Source organism: Fukomys damarensis, unplaced genomic scaffold (genome assembly GCF_012274545.1).
Source record: "Fukomys damarensis isolate Sample0158 unplaced genomic scaffold, DMR_v1.0_HiC HiC_scaffold_31, whole genome shotgun sequence".
Lineage (NCBI taxonomy): Eukaryota > Metazoa > Chordata > Mammalia > Rodentia > Bathyergidae > Fukomys > Fukomys damarensis.
The window spans coordinates 17858039-17874237 of NW_022900943.1; the positions used below are offsets into that span (position 1 = coordinate 17858039).

Here is a 16199-nt window from a genome sequence, read left to right on the forward strand (position 1 = left end):
TGGTGTCTCCCAGAGTTGAGTTTCTCCTGCCAAGCTCCGAGGTCCCAGGCAAAATCCTATGCTCTTTCCTTGTCCTACCCACCAAGTAAATAGTCTTTTTCTACTTTCTGATGCCTGAGAGTTACAGGAGGGATGGTGGAGGCAGTTCTGATCATCAGATTAATATCCATGGAAGCTGGCCTGGGGCTGGGGCTGTGTGGCCCTACTCGGGTGCTGAATTTCAAGACTAGGGTTGCAGTTCTTTTCTCTCCACCAAGTGGGAATAGCTCCTGGGAGTTGGGCAAGGGGAGATAGGAATGACTTCCTCCTGCCTTCTCCATATTTTTTCCTGCTATTTTGCAAAAAAACAGTAATGAAAACTATCGTTTAGTTTCCTTAGCTCTTGAGACAGCAGTTAGGTGTGTGGACAGCTTTTTAAATAGGTATTTCTATGAGGAAATAATTTTTGGAGGGTCTAATTCTGCCAGCTTGCTCTTCCTTAAACCTTTATTTTACAAGTCACCCTGCTTCAGGTATTTTGTTATAGCACTATAAAACATACTTCCACAGACCAGCCACCTTCCAGGGCTTCTGACAGCTCCAATTCACATACTCTTAAGGGAATGTGATGAAAGAGAGAGACAGAGAGACACAAAGACTGAGACAGAGCGAAATGGAGAGAGACAGAGGCAAAGAGGGCACATACTTGAGTCAGAGACAGAGGGCAGGGGTGAGGAGAGGGAGGGAACTCATGAGAGAGCCAGAGACTGAGAGAGACCAAGAGAATAAGTCTGAGACAGAGAGAGAGGGAGAGGGCGAGAGGGAGCTTGATTTTGCTTTAGAAACAGGGATGAATAGCCTGCGTTGGGGAGCCTCACATCCCCAGCCTATCTTTAGCAGCAGGCAGGTCATACTTCCAAACTTTGAAAAGTAGAATAGCAAAGAGCAACTAGTGAGAACCTTCCAGAACTTTCTGAGAGAACCTTTAGGTAGGTCCCATAGGACAGTCTTCAGGGAAAAGGTTTCAGGTGCTTAACAAAGACCACCTCCCTTCATTGGAGGTGTGTGTGTGTGTATGCATGGGTGTGTGTGTCAGGGGAGGTGTTGGGATTAATTCATTTCCCTCCTTTCAATGAGGATGTAAAATCTAGAGTGTCTCTTCTCTAGTTGGCTGTTTGGTGGGACACCAGCTGTAACACACACAGCTTTCTGTGTTTAAAGCTAAGTCAGTTTCATGAAATTAACAACGGCATTCTGGGTAGAAAGCCGTCCCTATGGCAGTCGCCAGCCCATTAGGGAAAAGGCACACAAGTCCTCTTCTTCCCCTGAAATGAAGACACTCAACTGGGCCCAAGAGGTGAAAGTCTTGTTTATTGTTGCAGCAACTCTTATACAGACATTAGCGTTCAGTTAAATAAAGGAGATAGCACATTTAATACATCACAACCCCAAACCAGACGACTGTGGCCACAGTAAGGAGAAGGGGAGGGCAGGCTAGACGGTGACCAGACTGTCAGAGGAAATACATTCAGTGGGTGTGTGGTGTCAACATTCCAGGCTCACGTGTAGATATATCTTATTTATATATTTATTTGTATTTATATAGAGAGATCATTGAGGTTTGCGTATACAAAGAACCATAGTTACAAATACAATACTATACTTTTCCCAACGCTTTAGTTAAGCTCTATTGCACCCTCTTTACAGAACGGTACTACAAGTCCATACTCTAGGTGCTGTGCTAAGTATGTACAAGAGATTTCATTCGCACATGGTCCTCACACACTGCCTCAATGGAGGGGGGAAATAAAACCAGAATCGTGTGTTCAAGTGGACCCCAGCCAGGGAAGGAGCAGACAGAAGTGAAACAGCCCAACAAGTGGCCTTGCAAAGGTGTGTGGCTGCATCAGGGAGAGGCGGCTCTTGGTTGTAAACATTGGTAACGGCTACACCACTGGGCGGAGGGACCCGAGCAGTGCGGGTGGGTTTTCATAAGTGAGGGACAGGGAACACAGGCGTGGATGGGGCTGCGGGAAAAGGAGAAGCAATGGGGGAGGTAGTAGGTTACTCTGGGCTCCCTGAAGGCCGGTGTTGATGTGCAGGGCCCGGAAAGCAGCCCCAGTGCAGGGCGCAGAGCCCCAGGATGTGCTCCACCCCGAGGAGCTGCTTCCGGCAGGAGAAGTCTCGTGGGAAGGGGGCTCCTGGTACTGGTCTTTGGGGTGTCTTCCTCTCATCGACCCAAGGCTGATGGTGGCTCCCTGAAATGCTCCCACTGGAGAAGGCAGAGGCAGATCTGGGAGCCTGTCCCAGCTGAGTGGCCAGAGTGGATTTGTGCCTTGCAGTTCGGGGAAAGGATGCTCTATACAGTCTTCCCCATGATGCAGGGTGTTGAGCTATTTACATATGTAACTATATATATATGTGCGGATGTCAAATGGTAGAGAGACCACCACTGGGGACTTTGGGACATGGAGTGACGAACACCTGAGAGCCCAATTCTGAGGTTAACCAATGTTAGCTGAAGAGAAAATGCTGCAGCCAGGTGAGCCTTTTCCAAGCTCCAACAGCCTTCCCTGTGGGAGTGAGGAGCCACTTTAGCAACAATTTACTCTAGGAGAGCTTAGGAAGTTGGCTTTGCAGCCCTTCTCAAAATTTCCAAGGTTTTTGTGCAACAGGAATGGAAAGCTGCTTCTCTCTCCCTGGGGCAGAGATGCGTAACTAATCATGTGGAATTGTAGTGGGATATGCTTGTGTGGTTCCTGTCCCCAGGCTGATCTCTGGCATCCTATGCGGTCCCGTTCAGGCCTTGGGCCTGGGCCCGAGTAGCCACCTGGGAGCAGGCAGGCATGAGTCCAAGTGATTTTTGGAAGCTCCTGCTGCCTGAGATGCCACCTGTATGATGTTATTCCTCTCTCTTGGTAGAGGAGAGATGGGGTGATGACTCCTCAGTATTTATTTCTGATATTAGGCCAGCTGTAGTTGGGTTACTCAGGAAAAGCAAATACAGAACCTAGGGCATAGTTCCTGCGCCTCCTGTCGGTGGTGGGTTGGCCTTGGGCTGGTCACTTGTCAAGCACCCTTCAAACACGTGCTGGGGTCCTGGCTCCCCTCCATACAGTTCTCTGTGGGAGCAGCTGCCCTTTCCTTTCTCAGGACATCTGGGCAGCCGGCAGCCTGTCTTCATCGGAGCTTATTGTACTGTGGCCAAAATGAGAGTTTAGCTGCTAATTCCTTTCAAGCACTTGACTTTTCTGATTCTGTGCAGAAAACTCTGAAGATACAGAGATCCCAGGGTAATGGCCGCATCACTCTGGGGCTGAAGTCTCATTGTTCCTAATCTTGTTATATTCACTTTTATCTTTCCTGTAAATCCCTCCATTCTCTATTATAAATATATCCTACCCAACATTTGCTCAATGAATTTCTGTTTCTACAGACATAACATAAATATCGCAAATGCAGAGAACAGGGACTATATTAATATTACAAAATATATTAATTTTTCTTCCCCTGTTTCTACTGAGGTCATGATTGAAACAAAACAACAAAGACAACAATAAAAAAAAAAAAAAACACCATACCTCACATGATGCTCTTTGGACCAAGAAAAAGTGAAAAGTGGCTCAGAATAATATTACTAAAACACCTGCACTGAACTGAGATGGAATCATAAATGTGACGCACCTCATGGAAACTTAATGTCCCACAGCATCTGGAAACTCAGACCCACGAGGCAGTAAGCTGATGTTCCTGGAACACATTTGGGGACACCTAGGCATCACCTGAGGTCATGACTGTCCCCTTAGTTTCATGCCTTAGGGACTGTTCTGGCCTTTCAAGCCTATCCATCTAGTGCCCTCACAGCAGAAAAGGAGGATGGTCTCCACTCAGGACAGGAAACATGGTACCGGGAACCCCCACATCACTGGCTTCTAGGGGAACACTCCAAGTCGAGGTGGTGTTGGGAGGCCCAGGCTTCAGCCAGCGTGAGCGTCCCTCTCAGGACAAGGCTGACTGGGCTCTGCAGCCTCACTGCTGGCCAGGGCAAGGGATCTCCGGGGAGGTGCTATGGGCCTTGCCTCACTGCAGGTGGGACAAAGGGGTGACACACGAGTGAGACTCTGTATGTGTGTGCATGACAGAGGCAGCTGTGCCTGTGGCCGTCTGCTGGTTGGTAACTTCCAGACAACCTGGTGAGGCTTCACGTGCCTGTGAATCAAGGGCTCTCAGCAGTGCTCTGGTAGCCTCATCTGAGGCCAGCATTTCCCTTTTTAGCTTTGGCTGAGAAGGCCCATGTGGGAACACAAACATGTTAAAACTGAAAGCAGCCATGGAAGAGGTTTAAGGTGGCTGAGAAATTCTGGGTGGAAACAGTGTCCAGGGCCCCACACTCCACGATGGGCAGTGCGTGTTCCTCTGTGATGAGGGGCTGGCGCCCTCGCTACCACATTCGCATCAAATGACTCCAGGGGAGCACAGGTGAGCAACTGGATTTAGGCACTGCTAAGTCAGCTTCTGCGCTGCCCATGGGAGCTCCTTCTATGAGGTCTGAGCCTCCTGGGGAGAGATGACCTCCCTTTGGCAATGACAGCCAGCTCAGGACCCCCGAAGGACCTCCAGGATGGTTTTGGGGAGATCCCAGGTGGACGCTCGCTGTTCTCCATCCTCAAGAAGGCGCACAGGAAACTTCCTTGGTATCAAAGGGGGAAAAAAAAGCGGGAAAGAGACAGAGAGCAGAGAGGTCCTTGCGGATGCTTCTCTTCCTGTGTGAGACCAGATGCTGGGCGGGGAGGTAAATGTCTTGGTGGACACACAGATGCAGCACGAGAAACACAACCACGACGAGGAGAGCCCTCCATGCATGCCGCTGCGGAGGAGCATGAGGCGCAGGCTCAGATGTAAACAGGCTGCTCCTGGGCCGTCAGCAGTCTGTACATGGCAGCTGGCATCGTCTTCATGTGGATCTGAGGGCAGGAAATGTGTATTAGCAGTGGGTGGAGGCCCAGGGCCTGGAAAGTGGCAGTGCCTGTCATGTGAGAGCTCTCTCTTAAGACATCCCCTACCACGAAATCCACAGGCTGTCCAGACAGTTCAGAGGTGACAGGAAACGAACAAGGAAAGCCAGGTATTCTCCCAGTCAGATGCTCTTGTTCTTAGCCCTTTGGAAGGAGCCATTCGGGGCTTCTAATCCACCGGCCTCCCCTTTCTCTTGGAGACAAGAGACGGGCCCACTGGCCTAAGCTGCAGTAAGGACTCCCAGAAAGCCCATGCCAGGGAGACACTTCTGGAAAGCCACCGTGTCCGTGAGATTTAAGTCTGAGATGTAAGGTTTCCAACCGTATTTGGTGGGATTAACAGGGAAAACCAGAGGAGACCTGCGCCGCAACAGAAGGAGGCAGCAAGATCTGAGAGGGGAAGAGAAGGCGACAGGTGGCCTGAGTTCCATCACAGAAGTGTTCCAGACCACTGCCTCTAATGGTTTAGTATTCGGTCAGAGACGGGAGGTTCTGGGTATCGAGGAGCATCAGGAGAGCGCGGGCACTCAGGAAGGTTCCCTGGAAGGCCCAGCATGACTGTAGGGGGACTGGATGGCGCCCGCAGTCCCTTCCCAGCCCAGCCCTCACTCCTACCTCCCCCACAGCATTGGAGAGGATGTGGACGATCTTCTCGTGGGGGGTGGCCACCACGCTCTGTCCGTTGATTTCTATGATACGATGTCCCACTCGGACGCCGCCTCTCTCGGCTATTCCTCCTCGCATGAGGCTGCAGATCTAGCAGAGACAAAGACTAAGTTATGCCCTGTGGGCAGCATCGGGTCTCAGGCCTCTGTGGACACAGAAGACCATCTTCCCTGGCACCCCAAATCCCCAGCTGGTGCGTCTTGGACGCAGGTGGTCAGGCCTAGAACATTTAAATCTCAGGTTCTTCCCACAAGAATCGGTCCCACAGACCCACACAGCCACTGCGTTCACACAGTCTGCACAGGGAATGGAGCATGTCTCTGGATTCCATGGCACACTGGACCCTGACCACTTTCATCCCCCTGGGCCTTGGGAGGAAGACATTGAGGTGACAGTGCCTCCGGCTGCCAGCCTTGGGAGCACAGGCTGTGATTATGTCCCAGAGTCTGTGTTCACAGGTAGAACTTTCACGTCAGCAGCCTGAATTTAGGCACCGTGTGAACCAGAGTGATGCGAGGACCCAAGTGCGTGAGGGGAGAGGCACCTTCTGGCCTAATTCAATGGCCTGTGTCACAGTGTGCAGAGACAGCAGTGGTGTTGCTTTTCTGTGATGGCGCAGCCAGGTGCTGTGGTGGGCAGAGCCTCCCGGCTGTTGGCAAGTGAGCCCTTCAGAACTCAAATTCTCCAAAAAGAAATGTGTGAACTTACTAAGTCGATCGTATATTCCAGAACATGAATCTTTCAGCCAGAGCAGAGCAGACATGGCAACAAGCATGCTTAGGGCTTCAGGTGTGTGGGCCTGAGGCTCTCAGGTGCTCTGGTCAAAACATCCCTTAGGTGCTTTCAATTGGAGAGGAAACCAGGAGTCTAAGGCACGTGTGTGGCTCTGAGGTAGTGTACTTGCCCAGCACTCGTGTGAGGCTCTGGCTTCAATCCCCAGCACCCCAAAAGAAACAAAAACCCCAAGGGTAGTGAAAACTAAAAAATGGTGTGCATGCCTATAATTTTAGCTACCCTGGAAACTGAGGTGGGGGAATCACAAGTTAGTGAGAAGCCCGGGCAGCTTTGACTCAGAAGTTTAGAAAAGGACTGAAGTACAACTTAGTAGTATAGGTGCCTGTGCAGCACCTAGCCTCAGGTTCAGTCCCACCAGGCAGAACCCAGAAACATTCACAGTAAAATCCCTCCCATGGTAGGTGCTTTTTAAAGAACGGACCAGCTTTAAAAGATAAACCCAACTCCGCCTCATTTCACTTGTCCGCAGTTTGGAAGAGGGCACGAGTGAGCTGTACTTACAATTCCGTTTTGGACACTGAAACCCAGTTGGTAGCGGAGGTCTGGCCTTCTGATTAACACCGTGGTCACCGGAGGACATCTCACAATATTCAGCTTGACTCGGGACTGATTCTTTAAGCCCTTAAACAGGAATAAAGTGCAGGGAAAAATTCCGATATTGACGTAGACTGTAAGTGAGAGGAGGCGGCTCCCAAGGCAGAAGCAGTCCACACCACGAAAGGCTGTCTGGGCGGGTGCTGCCTGTCAGAAGGCATGGCACACAGAAAATACTATTTTGCTCAGGCCACACTGCCGTGGGTGGAGGCCCCGGCTGCTCAGCTCTGCTTCCGGAGCTCCTTGCAGGGGAGATGACCTCATGTGGGCGGGCAGTGTCTGCCTATCTGGCAAGGCAGCTGACTAGGAAGTCAGTCAAGGTCAGCCGCAGTTCCTCCCTCTCCTCCAAGGGCCAGGGGTGAAGGTGACAAGTTGTTCCTAAAAGACAGTGCTTGGGGTGAGTGGGCACCCTCTCCTCCAGAATACTGCGGCTACCAGAGGAGGGGCAGGGATGTAGGGGCACCCTGGAGGCAGCACCCCATTGGTGTGCCAGTGGGCCCAGTTTGTGCCTCTGCAGGCCAGGCCGGAAGAGCAGCCTAGGAGAACAATGGCCAATCCAGGAAAGGTATGCACGGAAGGTGGCTGTTTCCCTGCTATACAGAAGGCCTCCTGCTTGCCTTCTACAAACGGAAAGCTGCAAATCCCACAGCTGCTGCCCACTGTCACTCCTTGCCTAGCCTGCAGACCTTTTTCAGTGGAAGGTCAGAACTCATATTTCCCATTTTGCAGATGAGGACAGAAACACAGACATGGATGCAAGACTTGTGCAGTCCGAGGGCTCTGAGAAGTTGGGATTGGGATCATGGACCCCTACTCACAAACCCTAAGCCAAGCAGAGGTGAAACGGGTTAGACAGCTCTAGTGTAAACACAATTAGTGGCAGGAGTGTGACTTGCTGCTGTGAGTGGCAGAAGAGACACACACATCTTTAATGATTTGCTTAGACTGCAGGTGACACAGCTGTTCTGTCTGGTTATCTGTCCTTACTCTGTTTGCCGATGGTGTATACCAGTGTTCTATAACCCATGCCAGCAGCTTAGCATCACTGTGAGTTCGAGTTCGAGTTCTGGGCTCCTCAGACCTAAGAACCAGAAAGTCTGGGAGTGGGACCCAATAATCTGTGCGGTCAAGTCCTCCAGGTGATTCTGATGCATGCTCAATTTAGAATGATTCAGGGTGAGCAGACCTAACCATGTGAATTTCTCCATCACAGAAGATGGTAGTATGGTGTGGGGGGGCAGCTTGTAGGGTGGTGGCTGGCTCTGTCCCTGCACATTGTGGCTCTGGCCAGCCATCTGCAGGTGGGACCATGCTTGAGTTCCCCTGGGATCACTGCGGTACCAAAACCCACCCAGGCACAATGAAACCAGCCAGACCACGGTGACAGCGACTGCCTGGGACAAACCTGGAGACTCACAGGAGCAGTTTCAGTTCCTCTCCCCAACAAACTGGCAGCTAGAATTATCGAAGGGGAAGTGGAGGCTCAGAAATACTGAGTGACTCACTCAAGTTCCCAACAGCCAGCTTCAGTCCCAGGTGTGTCATCTTCAAAACTCACAGTGCGTTCTCTTCTACACCCAGTGGAAGAGCATCTTTCATGAGTAAGCCTTGTTCAATGACGCAGCAGCCAGGGACAGCAACAGAAACCTACGTTCCTGGATCTTTCATTCCAGCCACGACTTGGGGATGTATTTTTAGGTCACTTTCCTACATTGTAAGAGTTCTTCAGCGCCCCTGCTCACATTCCTCCCGCTTTGGGATCCCACTGCCTCTACATGGTTCGGTGTGTCCTCTCGGCGTGAATGGGACTCAGTTTCTCTGCCTTCGGCATCTCCTTGCTCAGTGTTCTGAACCGCTCTATTTTCTCGGGGACTTGAGCTGTCTGTTGGCTTGTGGTGTCACACCAGGTGACTTACCGAACATGCTCATTTCACTGTTACAAGTGTCTTCTCCTGGTTTGGGGTATCTCTTGGGCAAACTTCTCGGTTAAGGGAGTAGTATTTTCAAAGCAGAGGAATGTTATGAGTCAAGTGTGATTCAGGTGAAAAAGTCTGTAAAAGATCCTGGCCTTCTAACACCATAGCAGCTCCCATCATCCATGGGATGGAAGACAGATGTTCTGGCTTCTGTTTGCCACAGGGCCCTGCTCACAGCCCAGTGAGGAAGACAGCATTGGTGTGAGAAGGCCAGGCTGCCGATGTGCTGTCAGCACAAGCAGTGGGGTGGTAGCAGGCCCTGCCTTTCTTAAGCCTCAAGTTGTCTCATTTTCTCAGCAAATGGTGAAACCTGCAGAAGTCTCTGCCAGTTCCAAATTCTTTACCCTCCCCTTTAATGTGTCTTTTCTAAATGCTTTAGCCTACAATAATCTCATCCATTACATTTAAAAACACCTATTACCTGACATTAAATAGGTTTTTGAGCTAGAAAGTGTGCTGTAGGGTGAAGGGGAGCTCAGACATCATTCATGCAAATCTTTTTTTTCCTTTGAGAGCTTCCTCTTTTTAGCCACTTAAAAAAAGTTCACTTGCTGTGTGCCAAGAAATGTGTCAGTCTCTGGACACTGGGTGGAGCAAGACACCTATGGGGCTCCTGGAGCTTGGGGAAGGCTGGACAGGAGATGTCGGAACTAAGACAGGGCTGTGGGCTTGAGTCCCTTCACCTGTCTTTATGACCTCACACCACAAAACCAGGGTTTGTGGGAAACACACTAAGAATGCTATAACAGGAACGTGTTGCCAGGGTCGCAACTCTTCAGACAAAGCCACCTGGTTTAAATGTTTATACCTACTGACCACTGGGATCACTTAGGTATGCTGTGCATTTGAGAAAATCACACACAACATAGTGAAAAGCAAACGAATGGTCTTATTTTCTCAGCGTCACCTAAGAAATTCACATTGTTCTGATGGGTTCTTTTCTTTTTGTGTGAATTGATTTAAGATGCCCGATCAATCCCTTAGTGAAAGAATTTCAAGACTGGGGAAAATGTGCTGCAAGATGAGGCTTAGACAAATGGCGATTTGAAATAACCAGACCATGTATTTGCTTGGCTTTCCTAATCAATGTTTCAAGTTGGGCCCCATTAACTTAGATTTCTGAGGTGCCATTTTATTAGAGGTGCCAATTAAATAAACGGTCATTCCATCCCCATGACAACAGTGGAATGGTGCAGCAAATTAAGAAATATGGTGAGGGGAGAGGGCAAGGAGGAGGGGAGGGGAGAGAGGCCAGAATGGTCTCTATAGTAACGGAAGAGCAGAAAGGCAGTGCTTCTCTGAAGGGAAGGGAAGCTGGGCTCTAGTTTAAAAAAGGAAAATCCAAAGGACAGGACCGTGAAGGAAACAGTACACACAGAGATAGACCACCTAATGACTATGCTACAGGTATGGATTAGAACAGGTACTGTGAGAGCCCGAAAGATAATTCAACATCTGTAACTCTAGAAACACATACTACTTTGTGTGATCTTGGTGGAAAACTGGCGCTGTCGCCATTCCAGGGTGCTTGCTGAAAATGTAGAATCCCCTCGAGACCTGCCAAATCTGAGCTGTATTTAGATGATACCCCTCGGTGGTTCACATCAGTTTTGAGAAACACTGATACTGAAAGGTCCTGAAACATACAGGGATGGGAAGTTCTGAAGCCCAGATATCGCTGCAGTGGCCAGGGGGGTAGCTGAGAGCATCTGTCCTGTTACAAGCAAAGGCGTGTGTCGTCTAGAGAATTTAAACTACAGCCCACTAAAAGTCCGTCTGCATTCTAGCTATTAGCCAGTGGGACACCTTTCCTCCCTAGCTGAGACAGGCCACAGATGGGCCACCTGACTTTTCCACAAAGCTGCGTGTCCCAGAGCACGGGGTATGCTCAATGGTCTGAACTGGGGCTGGCCCACGGAGCCTATTTTTGCTGAGGGTGGCCACACAAAGGCAGTGATTTGTTTTTCTCCATCTTTTTTGTTTTGTTTTTCTCCATCTTCACAGTTCTATTTCATCATGGCACAGTCTTAATCTTCTTCCACTTACAAACATCAAAGTTTAGCTATTCAAACAAACCTTCCCGCTAGGAAACTGCTCGGGGAGCTCTGGTTGTCCTGAGTAAACTTTCCACGTCGACGTGGTGATCCATGAAACAGAACAGAACAGGGTCCCCTCGTGGCACTAGAAGTGGCCAGCTGTCCTAAAAAGCCTTGCAACCCCCTCACCTGGTCTCATCTTTCTGAGTGTGGTAATGAGGGGTGGAGAGCAGAGTCGGGGTTCATGGACAGCTTCATGAACAAGCCATCTGGGCCTCCTGCCTGGGCCCCTTGCCCTCCCTTCACTCAAGTTACCTTCTTAGTTCAGGTTGTTATAAGAAAATACTGGAGATTGGATGGCTTATGAACAACAGAAGTTACTTCTCATAGGGTAGGATGCAAGTCTGAGATCAGAATGCCAGCTGGGTTCTTGTGAGTCCTCTTCTGGGCTGCAGACAGCTGACTTTTGGCTGCATTCTTCCAGGGAACAGGAGGGCCAGAGGGCTCTCTCGTGTCCCTTTTGTAAGAGCACTGATCTTATTCATGAGGGCTCTACCCTCCTGACCAAACCTCTAAGGCTCCCATCTCTAATACTGCCACTTGGATCTGAACTAGTGCACTTTGAAGGACACATTCAGTCCAAAACACTCCTCTGCTTGCCCTTTTAAATCTTTCCAGATCAACTCCCTACCAACCCTCCTCACCAGCCTCTCTCTCAGACTTTGCCCTCATCCACGTGAACTCTACCATCTATGCAGTCCCTCAAGCCTGCTTTACAGGCATCAGGCTGGCAGCATCCCCTGTCTCCACCTGCTGGATGCTTGTGGCACCTGTTCCCCTGGGACAACTGCAACCATGTCGAGGACGTGGGAGGTGTGCAAGATCACCCTCCGCTGAGGTCCTGGTCTTGGATCTAGCGCTGGTGCAGACACCTCCCCTGGGACAGTTCTGCGTCAGAGGCAGGATACCTACTGGCTGAGTGACCTGGCTCTACCAATGACCAACTGCGTGTGTCATCACTGTCTGTGCCTCAGTTTCCAAATGTGTACAATGGGTGACACAACAGTGCCCGCCCTCAGGAGGCCTCTGGGAGGGTTCGGCGAAGTACTGCACTTAGGACAGCACCAGATGCACAGCACTCGGTTGCTGTGGCCCCAGTACTGTCACTTCTCCCTGCTAGACCAGCACGCCATCCCCACCATGGAAACTATCAGCTGTACGTCTGGGCTGCACACAAAGTGTCTAACAAGTCACTTGTTCCCTGGGGGCAGACAGATGGCACTGTGGATTCCCCACCTCTCTCCCTAGGGCAGCCCTGCCCTCTCCATGTCGCCATACCAACACCAGATCGGCTCTCAACCAGACGGGCTCAGACCCTGTTCCCCTGACCCGACGTCAGCCCGCTGTCCACCAACTTAAGGAGAGACTTCTGAAGGCTGCATTCCTTTGTTTCTCACAATCTAGGTTTTACTACCTCAAGGTCACTGTGTAACTTTTCAACTTCTAAACACTCGCAGCCTTTCAGGGCCCACTGAGTCCTCGCAATGACAATGATCCTTGTGTCATTCTGGCTTCTCCAGGGTTCAGCTCAGCACCTAACAGAAGCCCAGTTAAATAAGTTTGATGAATATACATGTTCCAAACGGAGTCCCTCATCTCATTATTAATGTACGGTTGGGTGCTGCACAATGAGGTTTAGTTAACCACAGAGCGCAGTATGACAGTAAGATTACAGCACATAGAAGCTGAAAATCCTATGGTTCAGTGACCCTGTGGCTATTCTAACACCGCAGCACAACCCACTGCATGTGCTGTGGCAATGCTGGTGTCAGTGCCTCTCCTGTGGGGCAGAGCACATGCCTACCATGCTGGAGGCCCTGCATTCATCCACTCAAAAGAAACCACCAAACGCAAGGACCCAAGTTCAATCCCCAGTACCAAAAAAGAAAAAGAAACCACCAAAAAGAAAAGGAAAAAATACCAAGAACCAAAACAGCACACACACTCAAATACAGTACATAATACTTGATAATGATAAAACCACTACTGTTTCTCCGTTACTGCTATGCTCTCTACTGCCATTTTAGACAGCACAGTGCTCCTTAAGGTGCACGGTTACACAAGCGAGCGCCTTACAGACCTCATGATGACTGTCCTATGGTTGCATCAAGAGGCCACATCTAGTGATTGACTAGGTTTGTGGAAGTCTTCCAGGATGGGTGTTAAATGACAGCATTGCCGAACGACACATTTCTCAGAACGTAAGCCCTGTGATTGATATGTGTCTTGTGTATTAAGCAACGGGGGGCATTTAATCATTAAAAGGGGCAACTGTCCAAGACATGTACGTACACTCATCTGTAGGCTCCACCCCCTTTCCCTTCAGACAAAGATGGTGGCTTTTGTTCATTCACTCAGCATGACCACTGTATGATGTACTCATTTCTCCCACCGAGCTGTGGGCTAAGAGTCTTTCATGAAACCCCAGTCACCAAGGAAAGCTGCGCAATCCCAGTCTGCCCATGGCACTGCAGTGCTGTGGACAGGGCTGCGGTGGAGAAGGAGCATTTCCACACACTGGCCGTGCACTCAGCAAGTACCAGTGTGCTTGGAAGACTACACGGGGATGCTTGCTTTCTAAGAAGAAAATCTTATTTCTTCCCCTGAAATACTTGCATTTAATTTCTTTTTGGTGCTGGGGATCAAACTCTGGACCTTGCACTTGCAAGGCAGGCAGCAGCACCACTGAGCTAAATCCCCGCCCCCTTAATTTCTTTTAAGTAGCTCTCCTTAGCCTTGTACAATAACACTGCTGCAGGACGAAGAGAAAGTAATATTGCTGAGGCCTGAGAAGTAATGCGTGGACTCTGACAGTTTCCTTCTCATGGCTCTGGGGGAAAGATGGACTCATGTGCTTGTCAGTGTTCTCTGAACATGTTTCCATGAGTTTAATTTAACAGGGACGGTATTCGTCTGGTTCATCTGACTATAAGGTACTGTCTGGAATGCTGCACAGGACTGATCAGTGCTGCCCGCCCGCCCGCAGTGGGCATGGTATTAGACAGTGGTGTTACGTGAGCCACACCTACGAGTGGAAGAATTGCAAGCTGCCTGAGGGCAAGTCAGTGCCTTTGTGTTTGTGCCTCCCTGCTGCTGGGAAATACCGTCATAAATGTTAATGACTGGAGGCAGGGCTAAGAGATAAGCAGTCTAAAAGACAAGCAGGCTTTCTCATGACCAGGGTCCACGTACCTTAATAATGCTCTGGCAGGTGGACAGGGGCAGGCCCACCAGGCTGGTGCCGTTAATGGACATAATCTGGTCCCCGATATTCAGCTTCCCCGACTTCTCTGCGGGGCCACCGTGCATCATGTTGGCTATGATCACGGTTGGCAGGATGGATCCCCAGCCGGACTCCACAATCACAACTCCCAAGATTTCTCCTTTCTGCTTCTCTATGAAAACCTGAAAGGAGGAAAACACTTAGCAAGCCTGAAGGTCACCGTGAAGAGTAGTGATAAATCAAAGCCATTCCGCCCTGGGAAAGCAGGAAAACATTTCCCAACTGACTCCAGTCCAGCTGAGCTCTTGTCTTCACCATCTCAGGAATCTGGGATACCACCCTCTTCCTCAGTGCCCAGGGCCCTACTCCTACACGCCCGTTTTGTTCCGAGTGTGGGTTTCCAGCACACTTCCTCAACAAGAGTCCTTATCTCAAATTTTGCTTCTATGGAACCTGACCAGAGACACCTAACATACACTAGTGGATCAAAAGACTACTTTGCCTCTAAACATTCTTTAGTCCATGGAAGGAAGTCCAAATGCTACAGCCAGACATAACCTTTCAGTTATGACCCAGATCTTAATGCTGATCTCTCTCTCTCTTTTCCTTCACTCACGCCCTGCTCTGAGCTACCTCCATTCCTGATTCCCTGGCAAATCTGGAGTTTTCTTTCATGATTCTGTGCTGCTACTTGAGTTCAGCTCTCTGCTTGCCCATATGTTCCAAATAGCTCCTAGCCCCTGAGACCAGCTCAGTGACCTTGTCTTCCTCCAGATACTCCCGGACAGTGAAGCCTAAAGCAGTGGAGCGCACAGAATCTCCTGAACCTGTGCTCTGCTCTGACTGAAAGCAGTTGGCTTTGACCAGCGCTCAAACTGGTGCCCGCACTAGACGTTTTTGTTTCTCTTACCTAGACTGAAGTCTTCATATGGGCAGTGCCTAGGTCCAACCTGCCTCTAGAACCCACTCAAAATGTGGGTCGGGATTCCTGGGAGCAGGAATCTCAACCTGCTTATGACATCATCTAGTAACACAGCCCCAGGACAGGTGAAGGACAGGAACGAGCTGCTCCAAGGTGTCCTGCCAATGTCGCACCCTTCAGCCTCTGTGGTCCTCACACTTCCACACGGCAGCTGTCCAGTTCTCCCCAGAACCTCACCTAGCCGGCCCAACCTCAGGAAAGTACCTACATCTTTGCAGTTTTCCGACTTGGAGAAGTGGATCAGGTCGTCGTTGTACATGTCCTGGGTGTTGAGCAGGTCACTATACTCCTTCTGGCTGAGGTCTTCCGGGTTAATCCCGTTGGCTCTGAGGAATTCCTGGTATGCAACGCTGAAGGCCTGCCCTATGGACTGTGCAATCAGCTGGGCCTAGAACAGCAGCGGGAGCAGAAGATGGTGGTCAGCGGCAGAGCTGCGGGAGGATGCCTGCTGTCCCTCCCGCCCCACAACAGTTCTGGTGGAGTTTGGGCTGGGGGTCTGAGATGTCTGGTAGGCCAGAGGTTCTGCATTAGGAGCCCCAGTGCCTACCAGGAGCCATTTTCAAAATTACTGGGGACATTTCTGATTAGGACAGTGATCAGTGATCATAAAGGTGCTACCAGCATTCAGCAGAGAGGAGTCAGAGATGCTGGGCATCCTGTGACCCACAGGGCAGCCCCTCACAGTGACTGGTGGTTCTGCATCATAGATGGTTTTCAAGAATCCCACTGGATGATCAGGTACATGTAGCACCTGTTTCTAATCATCTGCATTCAGGACTGAACCCTAACTTATACATAAATACAAAGACTCATTGGGTGGCCTGGATATCCATTGAATGTTTAAAGAATAATACTGTATGAATCGAAGGAAGA

The 16199-nt window shown here is 50.1% G+C and overlaps 1 protein-coding gene across 1 annotated transcript in view; it reads right to left on the reverse strand.

Annotated features, from left to right (window-relative positions):
• Nucleotides 1-1330: 1330 nt before the first annotated feature.
• Apba1 (amyloid beta precursor protein binding family A member 1) overlaps nucleotides 1331-16199 on the reverse strand; it is a 93877-nt gene continuing 79008 nt past the window's right edge. The window contains exons 12-16 of the mRNA XM_010605885.2: nucleotides 15535-15714; nucleotides 14314-14526; nucleotides 6957-7076; nucleotides 5610-5750; nucleotides 1331-4943 (exon numbers count right to left, since the gene is read on the reverse strand). Coding sequence (XP_010604187.1) covers nucleotides 4872-4943; nucleotides 5610-5750; nucleotides 6957-7076; nucleotides 14314-14526; nucleotides 15535-15714 — 726 coding nt within the window. The 3' untranslated portion in view covers nucleotides 1331-4871. The remainder of the gene's footprint in view (nucleotides 4944-5609; nucleotides 5751-6956; nucleotides 7077-14313; nucleotides 14527-15534; nucleotides 15715-16199) is intronic.